Below are 22195 nucleotides of genomic sequence, written 5' to 3' on the forward strand. Positions count from 1 at the left end.
ACCTTCATAAACATTCTTATCCCATGTTTTCTGGGCAAGACTTTTCCAGATTGCATATAGTACTTCAACATGACCACCTGTGCTTTTTATTGCGTGAACACGTACTACGGAATACAAAAGAGCAATTGAAAGCGACATGTTTATTTTCTGTACACGATTCATTTGTATTGCCTTCATCGTATCCCATTACTAAAGCGGCAGATTCCTACTTGTCTGTAGGAGTCGATAGTGCCACCTTCTCTTCTTCTTTCTCCACCCGAAATTTAACTGTGCAGAAGGTTGATCTAATGACTTACCGCTACTGAAAATCTTAAAATGTGCTTCGTAGCCCGTGACGGCGTGACCCACCCATTCATTTTGCAGCAGCTCTGGCCCCCATGAAGCTTTTCTACAAGCCAGTTTGACTCACTAAACCCACAGAAAAATCCCTCCTCCATTTTAAAGTTTGTTTACTCCCATTTTATTGGATTAAATCAGCTCATAGGAGTTGGGCAAGCAGCAGAAACTGCACAAAGCCAGCAGCTTTCTGGGCAGAAATAGAATTTCTGATTTCCATCAGCAGTGAGCTGATAACTTGTCTCACTGCACCTCGAGAAAACATACTGAGCCATCAGAACAATCATGTGAACCTGCCTCATCTACACAGTTTAAAACCAGATTAGCTTAACTCCTACTGAAGGTTCTTTAATTCACATTGACTTTGCACACGAAGAGACTTCATACCATCAGTTTTGCAAGCTCACCTGTTATGGCAGCGTCCTTCAACAGAAGAGTGGCAAGATCTTAAAACAGTCCCAGGAATTTTTGCAGCCATCACCCAGCTGAAAGAATGCAAGCAAGGACCGATGTAACGATTGTAACCCAAGGCTGAATGCAGAGAAACCAAAAGGCACCAGATTCAGCAAGCAGAGGTAGGAATGCTTTCCACGCAAAGAACTTTATTGTCATAAATACAGCAGTGAAAAAGCAAACTTTTAAAGAAGGAGGGAGAAAAAAGAGCTTTATGTCTATCTGTTTAATAAAAACACTTTCTCTAAGACAAAAATCATTTACATTCTGATAACTCACATTCAAAAAATAAATAGAGAAAGGCCGCAGGGCATAACATTCAAATGAGTACCTAGTAAAACGCAGTAATGTGTTTTTATTAATAATCAAGAATATAACACTGCAATATTTAATCTTGAATTTGTATATACAAATGCTATATCCCACACAGCAATAAATCAAGACATATACACCATAAGGAGCACGTACACTAATTTCCATTAAACTGAAAAAGTAGGAATCATACTTAATAAAAATCTCCAAACTGGTAACATAGAAAAACTATTTGGAGTGGCAAACAACAAAAATAAACACTGAGATAACTAAAGAAAACTCCATTAAAAAGAAATACAATTAACAAACAGGAATAACAATGCAGAATTACCTCTCCCCCAAATACCCAACCATTTGTTCTGCTCTAAAGTAGATTACACAGCACACAGAAAAGTTATTATATTTCAGTATAGTATTAAAATGCAGGCTTTTGCAATTTGGTCCATTGACATTTTGCTGATTATTTTAGCCTGCCGTATTGGAAAGAAAAGTTGTGTCCCCCTCAATCTTTGGATATAAAACCCAAAGAAATTACATTCTTATTTGTGCATTATTTTTTTTTGGTTAAGCATATTTAGTTTATTACTTTCATTCATGCAAAAACTGTGAATTAATCCCATTCCAATGAGGATTTTACCATAAAATAGTCAATTTCTTAAATTAAAGAACACTGGGAAAAAGCTTAATCCACATAATATCTTGCTACTGAACTCTACTCAGTCAAAATGACACTAACCTTACACGTTTGCCTCCTTAGAGAAGCAGGTATAACGATTTATTCAGAAAAGCTAAAAGACATACAAATTTAAAATAGAACAGATCTGAAAACTACACTTACTCATTTTTACCTAAGAGGTTCAAACATTTATAAAGCTACACATAACCTCCAAAGAACACGGACACAAAATTGATAAACAAAGTACAAGTAACCACTGCAGACCTGACAGTAATACTAAAGAAAAATTAATATTGTTACACTATCAATTCTTGTATTCTTAAAAACGTAAGTGCAAATCAGAAGTTGTAGTTCAAACATGTAGAAAGCTTGAAATGAGTAAAACAATCCAGGTGTATAACATTATCAATATTCTGTGTTAGCCACATAATATATAAATACAAATTGGAATTTTAACTAGGGGACATGATTATTTGTTTTGAGGTAAGGAGAGATAAATTCAGTGGGGTTGTATCTCTGAAGGAGCAGAGAGAATCCTCCAACAAACATTCTGTCATTGCCAAATTGTGCCTTAGGCACTATACTCAATTAAAAAAATAGATCATTTTTGGCAAATAAATTTGCAAAGCAGTCACCTGTACGATCACAAACAAAATCTACTCACACTCTAAAAGTTAGGCAGCCTTTCATCAGCATCTCAAAGCATGTTATGGAGAAAAATATTCTCCCCTTCTTGTAGCAAAAGGCACAGAAGACCTGCCCGAAGTCCCCCATCTCCACATCAATGAATTTGTTTTTAAGCAGAATCTGTATTTCCCAAATTTTATACTCATTCTCAGGAACTCTACAGAACAATTGTCACCTATCATATTATGTTAATTTGACATATATTATAGTAGAATTATATATATGTGAGAAATCCAGTTTGTTAAGATTACAAATGTTACCAAGGTGCCAGTAAACAGTTCCTATATCTACATATGATGGTGCAAGTTTGTGGTGTCATAAAGGCACTTGTCTCTCACAGACAGTATTGTCTTCTCTAATCAGTCAAAAATAGATCTAAAAATATTTATTTTAACATCCGAAATGGTTTTTACTCCTTAAAGTGGTGCAAATCATCATCTACAGAACAATAATTCATTAATTCAACATGAAAGAGCTAAGTGCAAAGTATCCGTAATTAAATATATATTTATAATTAATTAATTTTAATGCCATGCTCTCAAAAAAATGCCAAAAACCATGCTGTTGTAGAAATGTGATTGGCACTAGCAGCAGCAAATAAAAAGGTAGGTGCATACAATAGTACAAGCAAGCTTATTTACGAAGTTACTAAAACAATTAAGTGATGAGTTGCAACGAGAGACATTTGCCACAAGTCTTTTCCAAGACATGCCTGAAGCCACACCTGACCAGTATGAAATATATAACACGCATTTACATCATTAGGGCCATCTTTATAGCTCGCTACCCAATTTTGCAAAAAATAATCCCAAAATCCTCGTTCACTTCAAAGTGAATTCTGTTTCTGTTTTCACCGAATGTGAAACGACAGGTCAAAACCAGATATAACAGCAGAGTTGAGAAAAACACCTAAGCAGCCACCAAATAAAGTCCAGTGCAGTTTTCAGGGGTTTATGGATGGCAGTATGAAATCCTCGAAATCCCATTTAACCGGTCAATATATAGCTGTGCCTCTCCAAGTCTCAGTACCTTAAAGTATTCATTTGAAAGAGTTTCCACCAAAAGAAGACCTGTTTTTGCAAATCAGAGAGCTCAGGTATTACAAAAATAGACATAATTGGCTTGCCTATGTAAATGCTCATTTGCAGTTGTCATTATAGTAAAATCTAAACACCCAGGAAGATGTGATGGTTGGAATAAATCAAGCACAACCCAAAAGCCAACAGGTTTTTTTTGCACTTAATACTTTTTGTTGTAACAGCTCTTAATGAGCATATCCAGACTGCTGTGAAGTCGCTGGATGGAGCCTCACGCTTGAGTACTAATTTTCATGTCCAGTCTTCTTTAAATAGTTTTGCCAGTACTATACCATAAGGAAGTTTCTGCATCTTTGAAAAACCTCCATGCACTGAACATTGCACAAGGTTATTAAAACAAAAACAGGAAAAAAAAAAAAGCAGCCATTTGATCAAGCATTAAGCTATTCCTTCAGAGAATTGCACTTCTTTGCTTATAGCAAAGACCAGAACTGCTGATGGTGTACTGACAGTTGCCATGGCAAGTGGGTGACTGCGTGGGATAGCAGACATATAGCCAAGTCAACTGCTTATGCAATCTCCGTGATTTAAGCAAGCACAGAACACACCACTTTTATTATGTGCTGCCAAAGAGCTGCATAAAGTGCCAAAGGAAAAAACGGTCTTCTATGTTAGGCCATGGCTGTTTCAGTATTCCCATTCATCTGTTTTCATGTCCAGATAGTAAAGAATATTCTGTGCAAGCTTTACTGCTTGCTTTCTGGCAGCCTTACACCGCTCGTCACCTTGTGGATCAACAGCATCAAGTGCTAGAAGTTGTTTTGTAAGAAGTTCTTCCAATCTCATGTAATTTTTATCCGTTCTGTTCCCATCAAATGAAATCACCTCCTGCTGAATTTGAGACAAGTTTCCAAGAACAGTCCAAACTGCTTTATAAGACTGATGTTCAGCTGCAGTTTGTTCAGGATACATTTGCCTTTTTTCAAGTGCTTCCTTCAAATCAATATACGTTATAAGAGTTTGAACTTCTATTACTGCTCTTCTCCTGGCTTCTCTAATACAGGGATTTTTTCCTGGGCTCACCTCATCTAAGTGAGCAATTAATCCCTGCAATTCTGCTTTAGATCCCAAATATAAATCAGAAGCATTCTCTGTTTTTAAAAGTAAAGCATTAACTTCCTTCATTTTCTTACGGATCTCTTCTATTTTTAGAATGGATTGATTTTGTGCCAAATCATAACCATGAGTAGAATTTGCTTCTTCTTCCAAGTCCAGGTATTTCTGCAATTTATTGATCTCTTCCACTACTTCCTTTCTGTAATTTCTTATTTCCGTGTGACCACAGACATCTAAAGCATCCAAATCAGCAATGAGGCCTGTAAGCACACAGGATAGATGCCTGCAGGTATCATTACTGCTCACTCCCATTAGAAGCGCAATGAGAGTTCCTCTTGCTTTGTTCACATCACACATTACAGAGTTAATTTTGGAGACAGAAGGATGCGCATCATTAGAGAGTGGCAGGGACAGCTGCTGCTTTACACAGCTTTCTATGATCTCCTGAACAGCACATACTTTTGTCAGAGTGCGGTATCTTGCTTTGCGCAAAGAAACTTTCCCCCCAGTTTTCACCTGGGTAAGCCTCAAAACAATGTCCTGAATACCTTCTTCAAATTCGTCACTTATACAGTTACCTCCTTTGTAAAAAGGTGTAATCTCGCGTTCCACAAGTGATTGTGCCTCCTTGAATATAGCCTCTATTTCCAGTCTGCGCGGATGGTTGGCATTTTGTTCCAGTTCCTTAAGCAGCCTCTCTGTTTCCTGAGCCGCTCGCTTTCTGGCTTGCTGAATATCCCCCTTTCCTTCGGTGTCTACAGAATCTATTTCAAAAAGCTGTTTGGTAAGACTCCTTTCTAATTTCTTGTAATCTCGATCGGTAGACAGACCACTGAAGACAACCACTTGCTGTTCAATCTCTTTGACTTCTTTCTGTATTTCATGCAACCGTTTTATGGATGGGTGTTGGTTACCCATATCCATTCTCTTCTTCCGTCCAGTTTTAGATGAACTACAAGGAAAGTAGGAACGAGACCTGCGATTAATAAAGTGCTATGCAAGCACTTCACTGTGCCACACGCAACAACTTTCACGACACCCTGAAGCCCTGCAGCATTACAGCTATTTTAAATATCCCTAGCAATAGAAATAAACCACTTGGCTGATATTTCGTAGCCGTTTTGCTATTGCTGCACGCCCCTTTCCCACTCGGGCGATGCTTTAGTTACCCACGCCACCAGCTCTTAGCCTCTACCCACAAGCTTCGGCCCTGCCGGACCGGGCACCGGGGGCGCACCGCGGGCAAACCAGCGGCTAACCCCGGCGGCCCGCGGCCTGCCCTCCCCCGCCCCGCCCCGCCGCCCACGCTCCCCCCTCAGCACCACCGCCCCCCGGCCGCCCCCTCCAGGCGCCCCCCCCGGCAGCGACGTCCCTCCCTTCCCCCCGGCGACGGGGCCCGACGAAGCGGGGAGAAGACACGACACCCCGGGGGAGCGCGGGGGCACCTGAGGGGAGGCTCGTCCCCACCCGCCTCCCGCCGCCCCCGCGGCAACCCCCCGCTCCGCGCCGCCGCCCGTCTCACCTGCCGGCCGCCCCGGCCGAGGGACCCGCTGCCCGGCCCGGCGCTGCGCTGCGCCACGGGCCGAGCGCCAGCGAACGGCAGGAGCCCAGCCCCGCCCCGCCCCGCGGCCCGGCGGAGGCGGGAACGGCGCGGCTGGGGGACGCGGCCCCTTCCCCGGCACCGCCCTCCGGGCGGCCTCGCCTTTGCGACACCGCCGTAAAGCGCCAGGCGCCGGCGGGAGGCGAGCCATGGCGGCGGCATGGGTGTTGCGGGCCGGTGGTTGCCGTCACCGCCGCCTCCTCTCCTCCTCCGCTGGTCGCGGCCTCACGGCTGAGCGTGGGGAGCGGCAGGAGAGCCCGGTAAATGCGGCGGGAGGGGGGTGTCGCGGAGCCCGCCCGCCGCGGGGCAGGCCGCGGGGTCTCCCGCCCCTGAGGAGCCTTGAGGGGGGAACAGGGGAGGCCGCCCCCGCGGTGCCTCTCGGCGTCGCTGGGCGGGTGCGCCCCGGTAAAAGCCTGTCTTTCCCGCCGCTCTGTCGTTGTTGATGTGTTTTCCAACGCCCCCGGTGTTTGTAAATACCGGGCGGGCCCTCCTGAGCGGTGCGGGTAGGGGCTGAGGCGCGGGGGAGGGAACACGCTTCTACAAACGGGGCTGTTAGAGACGGTTCTTCCTAAAGCCGGCCTGAAAAGCTACAGGCTTGTGCGTGTCCGCAAGGACGCACAAAGAAAGCAGCGCTTGGGAAGACTTACGTAGTTGCTAATTCTTGCCGTCGAATATTTTAATAAAGTGGAATAGCAGGGATACAAACATGAGAGGAGTAAAACCCTGCTGCTTTAAAAAAAAAAAATGATTTATGTGTGTAGGAAAAGAGTCAAAGGTGTCTTCTCTGTAGTGCATTTCTAAATAAAAGTAAATTTTAAATGTATCACATTGTCTTCAGTCAGGGTAAACAAATGTGCGCAGCTTCTGAACTTACTATGCTTGTATCTTTAAAGGTTGTGTGGAGTTTTGGAACTTATTTCAAATCGGGCTGTTCCTCAAAAACTCCGCTAAAGCGGTCATACTGAATTCTGCCTGTATTTTCAAGGGCCTGGGTTTCAGCCCCCCCGCGCACTCCCGTAACGACTGGATCGGCCCCCCCGACAAGCACTCCAACCTGCGCCCCGTCATCTTCTACGTGCCCCCCGAGGAGTCGCCCCTGGAGCGGCGGCTGCGGGAGGCGCGGCAGGAGGCCCAGGCCTGCAACCAGCGCTTCTGGGCACGGCACAACCGCGCCTTCTGCCAGGTGAGCCCGCCGCCATGCCTGGTGCTGCTCAGTGCCTGCCTGGCGCCCGTTCTGCCACCCAAAATTATGGGGTGTTTTGTCTCTGTGAAGTAGGGTTTGGTTCTGCCCACTGTTACTGGCTGGTAATTAATACCATTTCTTTTAATGCACATGGTGTCCTGGTGGAAATTTCTTTTTTGTTATTCATTTCTTTAAAATTACGTATACAGCTAAAGAGCCTGCATGTTTTGTTGCTATTTAGTGGCATATAATGATATTTGCCTTTTTCCTTTCTTGCACTGAAAATATAAAGTTGTAGCCACCCTACCTGCAAGACCTGTCTGTGACCGTAGCAGCTGTTGAAATTGATTCTGCAGCTCTTCTTACTCTGTTGTAAGTGAGAGAAGTTAGGTGTAATCACCCAGGGTAAATGAGGGACGTACCCTTTTTTATTTGTAGTGTATCCCAATAAGGCTATAAGTGGGGACTTTTCAGTCATGGTCTGTCTTCTCTCCTGATTGCAGCATTGGTTAGGAGACACGGAATCTTTTTGGGCAAACAGTAATGGTTCAGTAATTCGCTATCATTTGTGATGATCTTTGATCATCACATCATCCCAAAACTTGCAAAGATCTCAGAGAAAAAACAAAGTTTGTTTTTCAGTTCCATAGAATTGCTTTTTAAGTTTGGAAAACTTACGTACAAATAATTATTCTGTTTTCATCTAAGTAATTTCATTTTTTTTTAAGGCTGCATGTTTTTCTCTATGCTCAAATTCTCAGTTATACAATACAACGTCTTCATAGTTTGACTTATACACTGAAGGTTTGGATCCTGTCAAACAATACTGAAGTTCAGCTGTAACTTTACTCCACAAATAAGTTTTATATGTTTCGGTAGAACACTTGCGTGTTGATGATTTTTTTGTGAATCAACACGTTAATTGATGAATGCAGGTAGCAGGATCGAAGTGACAAAGTTACCAGTTTAACTAACTGGCTGGATTCAGGAAAATGTTTTGCTGCCATTTCCAAGTATAATGAGTATTGCTTGTTATTTCAGAGGGTATTAAGCGCTACACTGCTATGCAATTAAAAACAATGGTTAACTTCAAGGAACTGAGTACATCAGATTCTAATGTGGAAAAACGTGTTTTAGGAAAAAGAAGAATTTATTTATTCAAGACTGAAAGCCAAAGGTCTGGAAATGAGAGATGAAACAGGTTGGTGAGATCTTTGTTTATAGTTTAGGATGCATTCTGAATTCTGTTTGACTTTGAATTTTATTAGTTTATGCTCTTTGTGTTCTGTCACAAGTAAATCTTGAGAGTAGGATTTAGAAGTGTTTTCAGGAGTGTGATTAAAAAAAAAAAAGGGGGGGAGGAGGTCTTCAGAGATGTGCATGGGGGGGTCAAATCATCTGTTGCACTGTTATTCCCCTAATTCCTTCCCTGCAGCTAGAAGGAATGTGCTGAAATCCTAGCCAAGTAATATAATCGTTCTGTAGTCTGAGGAGGAAGGGGCTTTTTTCCTTTCAGACCTCCTAACCCAGTGAGCAATCAGAGCTAAACATGTAGAGCTAAACATACATTTGCCTCAAGTGCATGTTATGGTTGGGTGGATTAATTCACACTCCTTGGCTTCAGGTCTATGGTGTATACAATGAATACAATATTTTTCCTTGAGGGAGAATAAGACAGCTTCTGAGGAGACAGCAGCTGCTATCTGCCTGTCTTTGCCTGAGCACAGTTGCTGTAAAATAGTTGCCTCTCTAATTCATTATGTGAAACTGAAAGCAAGATGCCTTCATAATAACAGTGAATTGTCCATTGTAGTGTGAGGTTGGACATTTTGTTCATAGTATAATGCTCTGTTTGAATTTAGTAAAGCATCTGCTCTGATGTTCTGTACATCTCAGACCATTATTTTTCTCTTCTGTTTGTATCCTGGTGATCACTGTGTGGTTGAGAAATAATTAAGTTCTGTCTTTAAAAAATGCTTTTTTTATTGCCATTTTGGTTTTGTTTTGTGTTTCTCTTTTGTTTTTATACCCTAGAAATAAAAGAAAAAATAGTAAGCACGTACATCCCTTAGAAATAAAATTATATTGGCAGCATGTGTTGATTAAATCTGTTCTATAATACAGCTGCATGTGTATATAAAAAGAAGAGTAATAACAATATACATGAACAGTTGGAACCAAACTTACTTTTTTATGTAAGTGATTCTATGATCAGTTCTGTCGATACCAGTATGAAGAGACAAATTAACTATAGGTGTTACGTAGGCCACCTTCAAGTAGTCTTAGAGTAAGTTTATCCTTAGTATGTTAATCCATTGTAATAGATTAGAATTGTAAATAATGACAAATAGAACTGATCAATAATTTACATTTCTGTGATTAGTCTCAGGAACTTTAAAATGTGTTTTGAAATGGTAACAAGTTGAATATCACGATTCTGTCTCCCTCATCATATCCATATCCCTTGGGACATTCAAATTTGACCCTCAATTTATAAGGATTTAAAGTGCCAGAAAGGTTGCATAGGAATTATCTGATATAGTTGAGAATATTTGCTGGTTCTTGAGATTCTGCAGCTGTGCTGTAGCCACAGGTTTTGCTTTCATGCTCTGTGGAGAGAATCCGTCTCCTCTTATATTCTGCTTATGAGTGGAATATTCAAAGTCAGCTTTTGTACTTGGTTCTTCACAAAATAATTGTCTACTGTATTGTTAATAAATCTGACATCTCAGAACATACGCTGTTTGGTATAAGTTACTTGAAATTTATCAACAGCAACAGAAAAAATGTACATATGAAAATATCATGTCAGTCATGGATAGTGTTCTTTCTATATGAGTTGCTTTACGGGGGAAATTTAAATTACTAAATGCTCTTACTGGTGCTGTTTTGACTTCAGCCACATGAAAGTTTAATTTTACTCAAAAGATAGATACTCCTAGATCTATGAACTTTTTCACAGCCGTCTGCTAGTTCCCTAAATAATCTAAGACCTGATAAACATCATCACTTTAACAAATAATAGGCTCTTAAAGGTTATGCCAGCTTCAAGATGATGAGTATTTTTAATCTGCTGTGCTCCCTAGCTAAGTTTTAAAAAGCTGTAAGAAAAACATATTATGTTGTTCAGGGTTATACAAGAAGCTTGTAGGAGCAAGGAGTCAGACCTAGCTCTCCTTCACCTGAACCCAGTGTTTTAATCCAAAGAATTACCTTGACGTTATTATGCCAAAACTTATTTTCAGGTCAAAAAGCAACACTGAATGCAGAAGAAATGGCTGACTTTTACAAGGACTTTCTAAGTAAAAATTTTAGAAAGCATATGCAGTATAACAGGTATGTGGAAGGTATTTTTGTTGGCTATTATACATTACAGTCTAAGTGAAAGGTGTAAGATCAAATTTAGAATTTGAACTTTTTTCTGTAATTGGTAAAATAGCACCTAAAACCATCATTTTAGAAAACAATTTAAAAAAATGCTATTATTAGCATTTGACAGATACTTGTGATATCATTTTGAGTTCTTCTGTTGCTTTTTGTTGATTTAGTGGAGAAATGAATCTCATGTCTCAGATTGAGAGGCAAGATCAGGCGCTTAGTTTTTTTTCTTTGATGGCATGGGTCTTTTCATGCAGCTAACTGAAAGTGATAAATATGCAAATGGGTCCAGTTCTGTTTAGTATCTTTATCAATGATCTGGACAAGGGGATTTAGTGCACCCTCAGTGAGTTTGCAGATGACACCACGTTAGGTGGGAGTGTCGACCTGCTTGAGGGTAGAAAGGCCTTGCAGAGGGATCTGGACAGGCTAGACCGAGGGACTGAGGCCAATGGTGTGAGGTTCCACAAGGCCAAGTGCTGGCTCCTGCATTTGGGTCACAACAGCCCCATGCAGCGATACAAGCTTGGGGAAGAGTGGCTGGAAAGCTGCCTGGCAGAAAAGGACCTGGGGGCGCTGGTCGACAGCTGGCTGAATATGATCCAGCAGAGTACCCAGGTGGCCAAGAAGGCCAACAGGATCCTGGCTTGTATCAGAAATAGTGTGGCCAGCAGGACTAGGTCAGTGGTCGTCCCCCTGTACTCAGCACTGGTGAGGCCCCACCTCAAATACTGTGTTCAGTTTTGGGCCCCTCACTACAGGAGGGACACTGAGGTGCTGGAGCGTGTCCAGAGAAGAACAGTGAAACTGGTGAAGGGTCTAGAGCACAAGTCTTATGAGGAGTGGCTGAGGGAGCTGGGGTTGTTCAGCCTGGAGAAGAGGAGAATGAGGGGAGACTTTATCGTTCTGTACAATTATCTGAAAGGAGGTTGTAGTGAGGTGGAGTCGGCCTCTTCTCCCAAGTAAGAAGTGATAGGATGAGAGGGAATGGCCTTGTGTTGTGCCAGGGGAGGTTTAGATTGGATATTAGGAAAAATTTCTTCACCGAAAGGGTTATCAAGCATTGGAACAGACTGTGCAGGGAAGTGGTTGAGTCACTACCCCTGGAGGTATTTAAAAGGTGTGTAGGTGTGGCACTTAGGGACATGGTGGACTTGGTAGTGCTATGTTAATGGTTGGACTTGATAATTTTAAAGGTCTTTTTCAACCTAAACGATTCTGTGAATAAAACAGTTGAAATTTCTATATAACAGATTCTAGTTGACTGTTAAATAAGGACTAGTAGATGTGATTAATCTCAAAGGAAAATTGTTTAATGAGAGTAATATTTAGTATTCTTGGTTTTATTATTTTGCAAGCATATTGTAAAAATGAAAGTGATTAGCCTTGAGCATGAGATTTTTTTTGTGTGGTGAAGCATTAGTAAAATGATCGCCTGAACTCATCCTGCGTAGAACCTCAGCTACAACTGGGTGCGCTGGCAGCCACTGTGCCTCTTCACAACATCTACTGCATTGTTTCAGTGTTTATTGTTTGTACAACAACTTGATAAACTGGATTGGGGATCTGAAACAACTGAAAAACAACTTGCAAGCGCTCGTTACCCTGCAAGTAGCTGCGCATGCTTGGTAGAGGGCTAGAAATGAGGAAGGAATAGGAAGCTGGAGGGGGATAGCACTTAATCCAGTTCCAGTAGCTCTGCCCCTTGAATATGAAGCTACAACTTCAGCTTCTTCTCTGTATTGGATTGAAAGATTATTGGGCTCAAAGGTGTCAAGTATCACTGGGTTCCTAATGGTGTAATGCTATTGGGAATTCTACCATCGCTACCATCTACCATCAGCTATAGCTGATCTATAACAAACTGTGGTTTAGGGTTCTTTGTATGTATTGTGCGTATACCCTAATATACTGTACTGTAAGAACAACTTTACTGTAGCAAATATTTAAAACAAATATGCATGTGTTGTCTTGCCCATGGGGGGAGGAAGCGGGTGGGGGGGGGAACCTCACCAAAAACCTAGGCAATAGCATGAAAAGATGAAAAGTAAAATATTATTTTTAATAAGATGATTGTTGTTCAAATTGCCTGTAACTGATGAGTGAGAAAGCGAATAGTTTATCTTAGAACTGGTCACCAGATGCCACTGTTGTAGCAAGCTCGGGATAGTCTCTCGTCTTCATGGTGAGAACATGACCTTCCTTGTTGCTGCCTTGTAAAATCAGGTAGTGTCAGCTGCATTGTAGTTTCAAAGTGGAACCACACAGCCCTCAAAGCAGTGGAGCTTTTTACAGGCACGCTGATTTTGAGGGGTCATATTTATAAAAATCTGTTTATGCATTCAGCTGTATGTTCTTTTGCAGGGTTGCCAGCTGGCCTGAAAACTGTGGCTGCTGGAGTGTTGCAACTTCTAAAATTTACTTAAAACTGAAGCAATGGGTGTGTGTAGACGCCATGAATATTTAGTTCAGGGTACTTAGGCTAGAAATGCAGTCTAGTTTAAGAAAAAAAAATCAAGAAGGATATAGGAAATGAGACATGAAAAGGGAAAAGAAACTGTTGCAATGTTAGCGTGATATTTTGATTTAACATGACGTTTGAGGGTGTAGCTCAGTGCTGCTTGTCAGCATGATTTCGGCTACTATCCCTACTGAGAGGTTAGTATCTCAGGTTTATGTTAGATCTGTACATGCAAGGTTTCCCAAAGAGATCTCAAGAGAAGACCTAAATCCTAGTGTTTAATATTCCCTGCTTGTTCTACTATAAGCGTATTCTATTGCTTCTTGTGCAGCATTTTACAAAATGGGGGAGGGATACTTGTTAGAAACTAGAAAGAAATTATGACATTACTTTAGTTTGTGACAGGGGCAAGAATTTGAAGCAAATTCTCGGAGGTTAAAAAGGGCTGATGTAGGTAGGATAGTCCGTATCTTGAATTGGTTCCAGGAGTCATGCATGCTTCATGAAAACTATTTAAAGACATAGACTAACTTTGGCAATATTGAAGGCATCATCTTTAAAAGATACTGTATTAGAAACATAATGTTTCCTGTATTGGGTTATACAGTTAGTCTTTGAAGCATGATTTTATTTCGTTTTTTTCCCTACCCTTATAGGTGACCAACTGTGCCTAACAAATCTTGCACAGCACTAGAAATTTTTCTAGATAGATTGATGACCAGCTTTAATTCTGAAACATAAGAAATCGTTACAATTATTTTATCTTACCTGATTTCACATACGATTGGTCATAAAACTACCCATCCCTTAACTTTTTTACAGTTAAGTTTTCAATGGTTGTAGCCCTAAAGTTCACACGTAATCTGTTCACGGATGTGGATATTCACATAGACCGTTTCATAGGTTATTTAACTGTAATTAGGCAGGAAAAGTGTTGCTGCAAAGAACAGAAAATGCAGGTGATCATTGAATTGTCATTTGTCAATGCCAAAGGCTATTTTAATATAATTGTTTACCTTTTTCCTGTTTTTGTTTTGTGTGCTAATGATTTTCCTGGCTTTGGAATCCTAGAGACTGGTATAAACGTAACTTTACTATCACGTTCCTCATGGGACAAGTAGCACTGGCAAGAGCTCTGAGGCGGCTTCGTTGGAAAAAGAAAAATGTTGGAAATTAATCACAGCTCCATGAAGAATGGAACTAGCTAGGGCTGCTATAAACCTGTTTGTAGTGATGTTCAGAATCTGAATGACTACTGTAATAAATGCTTGAATCAGTTTGTTAAACTATGTAAATAAAAGTTGCCATTGATCTTAATTTATAATTACTATGTAGATTTCCTTTACCTTTTATTCCAAGAATATCTAAACTATTTCCCAACCAAAACACAACTGATAAAATTATCAAAAGCCGTTGCCTGTTTACATTAAGTGGAATGGATCACAACTGTCACATTTTTACTACAGAGTCATAGTTCCTTAAGAACATGTGATTCAGTGTGCTGTTCTTGAGCTCAGATCAGAGAATGACCAACCATATTAGTATATGAAGACAAAAACGTCTCATTTTGCAGCAGTTGTCAGTCTGGGGCAGTAGCTATCTGTACGTCATACAACATGGCTGAAGGATCAAGTACGATTTGTGAGTATATATATAAGCAGTTTTAGAATAATGCTCCTCTCAGTGTGATTATCTCTTTTTAATAAAGATTTAAGATATGATTTCATATAAATGACTAATGCAATAGGATCATCTTAGATAATTTTCTTTTAATTAGAAGGAATATGCTCCCCTTGGACAAGAGTTCCTCTGACCTATGATTGGTGAAGATTTTAGTTGTTGAGCAATAAACAGTTGCATTGCCAGTCACTTAATCTTAGTAGAAAAGGAAACTGATGCTTGGCTTTATAGAGGAGAACATTATTAGTACTAATACGCACTGCTTTCTACTGGTTCATTTTTGTCCCAAAATTGCTGTTCTCACCAGTTTCTGTGAGGCACTCAACTCGCTTGAGGGGGATTTTTCTGGCCTGAAGGTATGTAACATCCATTGGAAGGAGGTTGCTTTAAGTGAAGTCTTAAATGTTATGCTGTGTGTCTGTAGGTTAGAAGAAGTTCCATTCCTCGTAACGTTCTCCCTATCCATTCATAAAGTTAAATTATTTTTTTGATGCAATACCTACTAAAAGGATTCTATTAAAAAGAATATATGTTGTAAAATGAAGCATGTTTTCCTAAAGCTATGCTGTAGGGAAGGTTCTGCTTTTGCAAATGTCAGCTCAGTAGCCATTGACCTGTTTTTCATATCTAAATATGACATGATTTATTCACAGGCTTTTTCAGCTAGAGCAAAAAGAGATTTGTCAGTATCAGCTGTAGTAATTCCTTTGCAAGATGAAATAAATATTAATGATATAGTAGTGGATCACACTGTTTCATACACTGATGCTATCACTGGGGCTGAAACGGTCGCGGAATTGTGGTTTTAACTGTTGTCTTAATGGTATATGAAAACAGTTATTATTAGCGTTTGCTGAGGTGATAACCAACACTTCTAGGAAAATATTATTTGTGAAAGTTATTTACTGCATCAGTACTGTAAAAGATATATATTTATTAAAAAGTTACAAAATGCCATGTTTCTTCAGGAAAACAAATTTTTGAAATAGACTACTGGAGGTAGGTAATGTAATTCTTCAGGGCTTTACAGTAAGTCATATCTTACAGTAGATAAGCTTTGACAACAATGCGAATGCACACTTTAATAAACAGTTCTTGTGTAAAGGAATGATTGGGTAATATAAGAAAATATCCCTGAAAGGCAAAGACCAGAACCCCAATGGATGGGGTAGTTGATAGCTGCATGTTCTATCAGCCTACGCATAAGATCCCTGAGGTAGTTTCACATATGCTTTAAGTGGATAGAGGTCAACCAAAAGAAGCATTTTCATCTCCTGAGCTGCTCACTTTTATTAACACAGCCATTTTTGTATCTGCCTGCTGAACCAGATCGGGAAATTGGTTCACTGCTAGAACTAATCCAAGGAAAAAAGTGTTAGATGTCAGTTGAATTAATATGCTTCATCATGCAGATATAAGTGTTCTACTGTTGGCATAGGGGACATGTGGGAATTCAGATGGAAGGTTTGCATTGCTCTTCAGTCAATTAACAGTTAAAACTGTTTTCTGAATGCGTATTTTAGTGATGGTCACCCTAAATACAGTCAGCATATGATGGATCACACCAGGATTCTGCTCTGAACTGCTTGTACGTTAAGTTCATGCCTTTATGGCATTGCCTTCATTAAGATTCCGTGTGGTGTGCTGCATCCCTTCATCTAAAGCCTGTCGAAGGAGTGAGGTATTTATCTGTTAGGTAAGCCGTTGAGCTCTGATTTAGAATATCTAATAAAACTACTGTGCAAAGATGTTATTAAAAATAATCCATCTGAAATTTTGAGTCTCATTACCAAAACCACATGCATTTGCTGAGATAATTACATTTTCTGAACAGCCAAAAGCCGTATCATTTTTGCCAGTGTTGCATTAGTTTTCATATTTTTTCTTGATTCAGAGGAGTTGTAATAATGCCAGCTGCTTTCAGATATTATTGATCATAAATCCTTTATACATCAAAGGAAGAATAAGGAGCTCTCACAGACTACTAAAAATAATTTTTTTTATGTATACAAAGGCCTGCTACAGTAACTGAAGCTAGTGAAATAGATCAAAGAGTGACTTTTCTGTGCACATTTTCTGAGTATAGGAAAAACACAGGGGAGTGTTCTTATCATTTAGGTATTTAGCTAATCCTGTCAGAACAAACTAGCAGTATTGGATATTTAATAGTGTCAGCATGTGGCTTTTTAATCCGTCTCCTCAGTAAGTGCATAATAAAGCAACAGTATTTTGGTAATACTAAAATAATTTTAGATAATTTGTATTGACTTGGGGTGGTTATGTTCTGATAATCTGTGTGGATTTTTGCTATTCACTGAATTTCTCTACTGGAGCATTAATTTCAGTAGAATATGAGAGGAGTCAGAGGAAGAGTCAAATGAGGATTGGGAGGTAGACCAACTAAAGGTTGGTTTGCAGTGACTGTAGCACCTTTATATATGCATCATAAAAAAAATAAATTGCATTTCTCAATTTCAGTTGGAGTTTTAATGTAGCAACTACTGAGAAGATAGTTTCTATAGTTAACTGAAAATTCTTGGTGATAAAACCAAAATTTAGTTCAAAATGCAGATTTATTTAGAAACTGACCCTTTCTGGTCACATTTTAAGGGGACTGTTTTCTGCTTGCAATTTTTAACTTTCACTATCATTAAGTAAGATTGGTATCCTACGGGACAATCAGATTTAGCCAAACAAAAACTTAATTTACATCCTGTGCAGAGCCCATGGGCCAGTCTTTTGCATAAAGACTGGGAGATTGAATTGCTTTCAGGAAAGGATAATATATGCTTGGAACTGTAATATGCATGAATAACATTTTTTTATTAAAAAAATTACATCCACTGACTGCTGTAAACTGATTCACAGAATAATAACCCCATAATTACTTTATTTTTTATGAGTTTATTTCTTAAAAAGTTTCTTGAAATACATAGTCATTAATACTCATTATTCTATAAATCACTTCTTTATGCCTTGCCTTTGCATTCATTAATGGATTAAGATTTACCCAAGTATTGTGAGATTTAGTTGATTGATATATTCAAATAGCAGATGCTGTGAATGTGCAGAAGAAGTCCTTTTGGCTAGAAATAGTAAAGGCAAAAAATTACATGATCCCTTTAAGTGTGATCTTACTCAGGGGAAATATTATTTTACAGTACTACCGACAGTCAAAATCAGTTTTAGAAGCCATGTAAATGCTCAGAAGACACGGTCCCTGTTTCAGCCAGCTGCTTGTGTTTTACTGGTTCAAACCAAATACCCCTTTAATTGAGTTTCTTACACTTTTCAGGCAAAGGCACAGTGATTTTTGCTTTCTGATTATGCAGGTTCTCATCCTTAGGGGTGGCCCCAGGTGTGTTGTGACTGGGTCTGAGGTGCCAGGAGGCAATTAGCATCTGGAGAACTGTGTCCAGTTCTGGTCTCCCTGGTTCAAGGAGGACATGGAACTGGTGGAGAGGTTACAGCAAAGGGGTACAAAGATGATTAGGGGACTAGATCATCTCTCTTATGAAGAAAGGCTGAGGGACCTTGGGTCTCCAGTCTGGAAAAAAGACTGATGGGGGGATCTTGTCAATGCTTATAAATATTTAAAGGATGGGTGTCAAGAGGATGGGGCCAGGCTCTTTTCAGTGGTGCCCAGTGACAGGACAAGAGGTAATGGGCACACACTTGAACATGGGAAGCTCCATCTAAACATAAGGAGGAACTTCTTTACTTTGAGGGTGGCAGAGCCCTGGAACAGGCTGCCCAGAGAGGAGTCTCCATCTCTGGAGACATTCAAAACCCGCCGGGACGCGTTCTGTGCAACCTGCTCTAGCTGAACCTGCTCTGGCAGGGGCATTGGATGATCTCCAGGGGTCCCTTCCAACCCCTACCATTCTGTGATTCTGTAATTAGCACCCAGCCTAAGCTGGGGTAGCCCTGAAGCTACTTCAATGGCCCACAACTGGCATGAGTTTCCAGCAGCCCCCACACCAGTCAAGCACTGCAGGCATTCAGCAGTACTCTGTTCGCACTGCTGCCTCTGAAGAACCCACTGATATGATTCAGCTGCAGACTTGGCTGTGATAACTTTCATCTGCTGAGCCAAAACACATTAACAGCCAAAATGCAACTTTCAGAATTATAAGAAATTCAGGTCACTATTTGTATCTCATTGTTAAAGAACTTCTTGTTGACAAGGTTTAGCTCTGTCTTTGTAATAAATCCCTGCCATGGAAAATTTTTCATATGATGTATCAGTGTGTAGCATACACTGGTTCCAGAAAACTTAACAGATTTTAATTTCTATAATGATTTGAATAATTAGAAGTCTAGATTGGGGGGGGGGGGGAGTGTCATTTTGCAAAACAGATTTTGTAGTCAAACCTATATTAGAAGGCAAAATCCATGAATTGCACATTTCAACAGAGATTAACTGACTGCCTTGATTGCTTTCCAAGTGATTTTATTATTCTGGAGTGTCATATAGAAAATAGATGGTATGACATAGCATAAGTGTTCTGTAATAAGCCAAGTCAAGACAGTTCTGACCTTAGTAGCTGTGGAAACTATAAATACCTTGGTAGAAAACTCTTAATTGTCCAAAATTGTATGAGACTGAAAGACAAAATGGAAACTAAATTCCACTTAAAATGTAGTAAAACATCTTCTGGATTTACACCCATCTTCTCACTTTTACCAAAATAATATTTCACTTTTAATGTCATATCGGGAAAACCTCCAGTTTCCTCAGGTCTCATAAAAAATTCCAGGATGAAAACCAGAACAAAATACTAAGCTGACGTGTGAGTAAATAGCCACAGGTGCTAATATGTGTCAAAAGGAGAATTCAAGCTCACTTCAAAGAAAAAAAATCAACTCTACCATAGGATATTATAGAGCGATTTTAATTGATGAGAGATGCTTAAAATTAATTAATTTGATATGCTCCTCTGCTCCTTCTTCCCTGGTGCTGCTTTTACTGCTGGGAAAAGAGGGGTCTATTCAGTGTGACACCTGGAGACTTGCTGCCGTGCTTAGCAGTTTCCACGGCATCGCAGCCATAAATCTGATTGCCGTAGCATGGGGTAAAATAGGCTGATGCTGGGAGAATGTGGCCAAAGAGTTGCCACTGGACAGGGCATGTTTCCATTTTAGGAAGATTTTTTTTCTCAGACTTTTGAATCATGAGGTTCACACTTTCTCTAAAAGCAGTTTATTACTTACTGTCTTGAGTCCATAATTTATAGATATTATCTAACAGACACTCAGCATTCAATTTCATATGTAACTAACAATGTCATTTCAACTTCTATTATATTTCAACTTCTAGTTCTATTATATGTTTACATGTAAATTAGAAAAGCAATCTCACTTATTTACAGTATAATCTTTGGTTTTGGGCGCTACCGAAGAGTTCACAGCCAAAAACTCAAAGAGCAAGAAGGTAAGTTGAATTAATGAGAATGCCGGTAACAGCATTCCAGCCTCCTTTGGCTGCAAAATGAGTGGGATGGGAAATGACAAATGTGTGAACCTTCTTTTAAAGATATTTAGAGTGCTTTCTGCATTGGTGCATGGTAAACCTGGCGGTAACATTTTTACAGTTTTGTAGTTAATTATAGGGATATGGGGCACGTTAAATTGCTGCCCACAACGGAACCGTTTGCTGGGGCGATTTCTGGTCAGTGTTCTACATTGATGAAGGAAGATACTGTTATTCATCACTCTGTTCCATGTGAGTCATGACAGTTTTCAAACATATGGTGATGGTGTACTTTGTGGCCCTTCAGCATGTAATAACAAGTGTAACACTGTGTAGGCAGTACACTTCACTTTCATGGCTAATTTATATATATCAGTTGTTCCCAGCTTTCTCCTAGTATTCATTGCGGCATGTTTCAGTTCCTGTTTACAGTTATATTATTTTCAATACATAGGGTTTGATAAACTACATATAACTGCACTATATATATCCTTGAAACAATTTCAATGTATTTCAGCTTTCATTAAAACAATTATTATTTTAAATATTAAGGAATAATTTTATGTTAGAATACGCAGATTCAAAATCTAATGTACCGCGTATGGCATGTTTCAGCAATTCCCCAGAACTGCCCCAGGAGACTGTTGTTAGCTGATGGAGTGAACTGCTCAGTGTAACCAAAACGCCTCAAACAGTCCAGGTGTTTTAGTGATGCTGATGTTGCAGAGAACGGTGGTGGCACAGATTTTTTTCCTTGCAAGAAGTTACTACAAGCTCTATTTTCTGTGAACTGTACTATGCCCAACTGGCCACCAAAGTCAAAGGTCAAGGAGTCCTGCTTTTACGTCCTGTCTTCAATGATTTGTCCTCTGAAGCAAAATGGTATCCTCAGAATATCTGTGATGATCTACATACTGATGAGGTAACTGCCTCTTCCTTAGCTAGCTTCTGCATAAATTATAACTAAATTGATTCTAGCCTTTTTGGCACAAGGAAAACCTTCAGAACATGATGTGATGCAGCAGTATCTGCCAAACTTGACAAATGAACAGCATCCCCTCACTGTTTTGGTTTTTTGTTGTTGTTGGTTGTTTGGGTTTTTTTATATACTGGTCTCTAAAACACCTATACACAGATGTAGGAGGAGTTCCTTTCTTCAGAAATAGAAACTAGCCCTGTAGGTGTCAAAGGTCTCCTTTCGCATTCCCTAGTATAGGGGGTATGTTAAGTGTGGATGGGCTAGGTTACAGATGGACCCCATGGATGTCCTGGGCAGAAGTATCACATGCAAGCCAGATCCTTGTGGTTGTCTAAATCACACAGGGAGCAGGGAATAGGATAGGATTGGGAAGGCACAAAGATGATTTAAAACCGTTCTCTCAACCCCTTGTCATCTGGGCTATCAGACTCTGTTATAGACCTTTTGGAGACTGTCCACAGATAGAGTTCTTCAAGAATATTTGCCCTCTTGTAACTGACAGACAAGCCTGTAGAGATAAAACACACCATCCATCCTGTAGGAGTGAGCTATGCAATCATCTCACTAATGTTTTAAGTCTAAGACTTGCTAGCAGCGATGTACATACCCTGTTTTCTTCTCTATCATTTTGAAGATACAGAAGTGAAGAGTTTGTCCATGGTATGTCTTTGAACTTAATACCTTTCAATGGGTTTCTCTGTGAACTGACAAGAAAATGTTTTAATTAAAGCAGATTTTAAAAGGCAGAGTTACAACAGAAAAGACAGGAATTACAACATCTGAAGCTGAAGCATAAACTTCACAGTACATACTTGCAGTGGGAG

At 40.0% G+C, this 22195-nt stretch overlaps 2 protein-coding genes across 2 annotated transcripts; one reads left to right on the top strand and one right to left on the bottom strand.

Annotated features, from left to right (window-relative positions):
- Nucleotides 1–910: 910 nt before the first annotated feature.
- Nucleotides 911–6273, bottom strand: BAG5 (BAG cochaperone 5). The gene is made up of 2 exons (XM_063333263.1): nt 6140–6273; nt 911–5569 (listed from the first exon to the last, which is right to left on the bottom strand). The coding sequence occupies exon 2, from the start codon at nt 5539–5541 to the stop codon at nt 4189–4191; it is 1353 nt and encodes a 450-aa protein (XP_063189333.1). The 5' UTR covers nt 5542–5569; nt 6140–6273; the 3' UTR covers nt 911–4188.
- Nucleotides 6274–6344: 71 nt separating this feature from the next.
- LOC134514897 (cytochrome c oxidase assembly factor 8) lies at nt 6345–14563 on the top strand. Its single transcript, XM_063333268.1, has 5 exons — nt 6345–6477; nt 7203–7400; nt 8538–8601; nt 10646–10736; nt 14311–14563. The coding sequence occupies exons 1-5, from the start codon at nt 6367–6369 to the stop codon at nt 14414–14416; spliced, it is 570 nt and encodes a 189-aa protein (XP_063189338.1). The 5' UTR covers nt 6345–6366; the 3' UTR covers nt 14417–14563.
- Nucleotides 14564–22195: the final 7632 nt, after the last annotated feature.

This window comes from Chroicocephalus ridibundus, chromosome 4 (assembly GCF_963924245.1).
Source record: "Chroicocephalus ridibundus chromosome 4, bChrRid1.1, whole genome shotgun sequence".
Taxonomy (NCBI): Eukaryota; Metazoa; Chordata; class Aves; order Charadriiformes; family Laridae; genus Chroicocephalus; species Chroicocephalus ridibundus.

Bases quoted from the DNA above. Each gene is read 5' to 3' on its own strand.
- BAG5 (XM_063333263.1), bottom strand. From the start codon at position 5,541: ATGGATATGGGTAACCAACACCCATCCATAAAACGGTTGCATGAAATA.
- LOC134514897 (XM_063333268.1), top strand. From the start codon at position 6,367: ATGGCGGCGGCATGGGTGTTGCGGGCCGGTGGTTGCCGTCACCGCCGC. The intron at 8,602-10,645 runs GTTGGTGAGATC...ACTTATTTTCAG, and splicing joins GGAAATGAGAGATGAAACAG to GTCAAAAAGCAACACTGAAT. The intron at 10,737-14,310 runs GTATGTGGAAGG...TTGGAATCCTAG, and splicing joins AAGCATATGCAGTATAACAG to AGACTGGTATAAACGTAACT.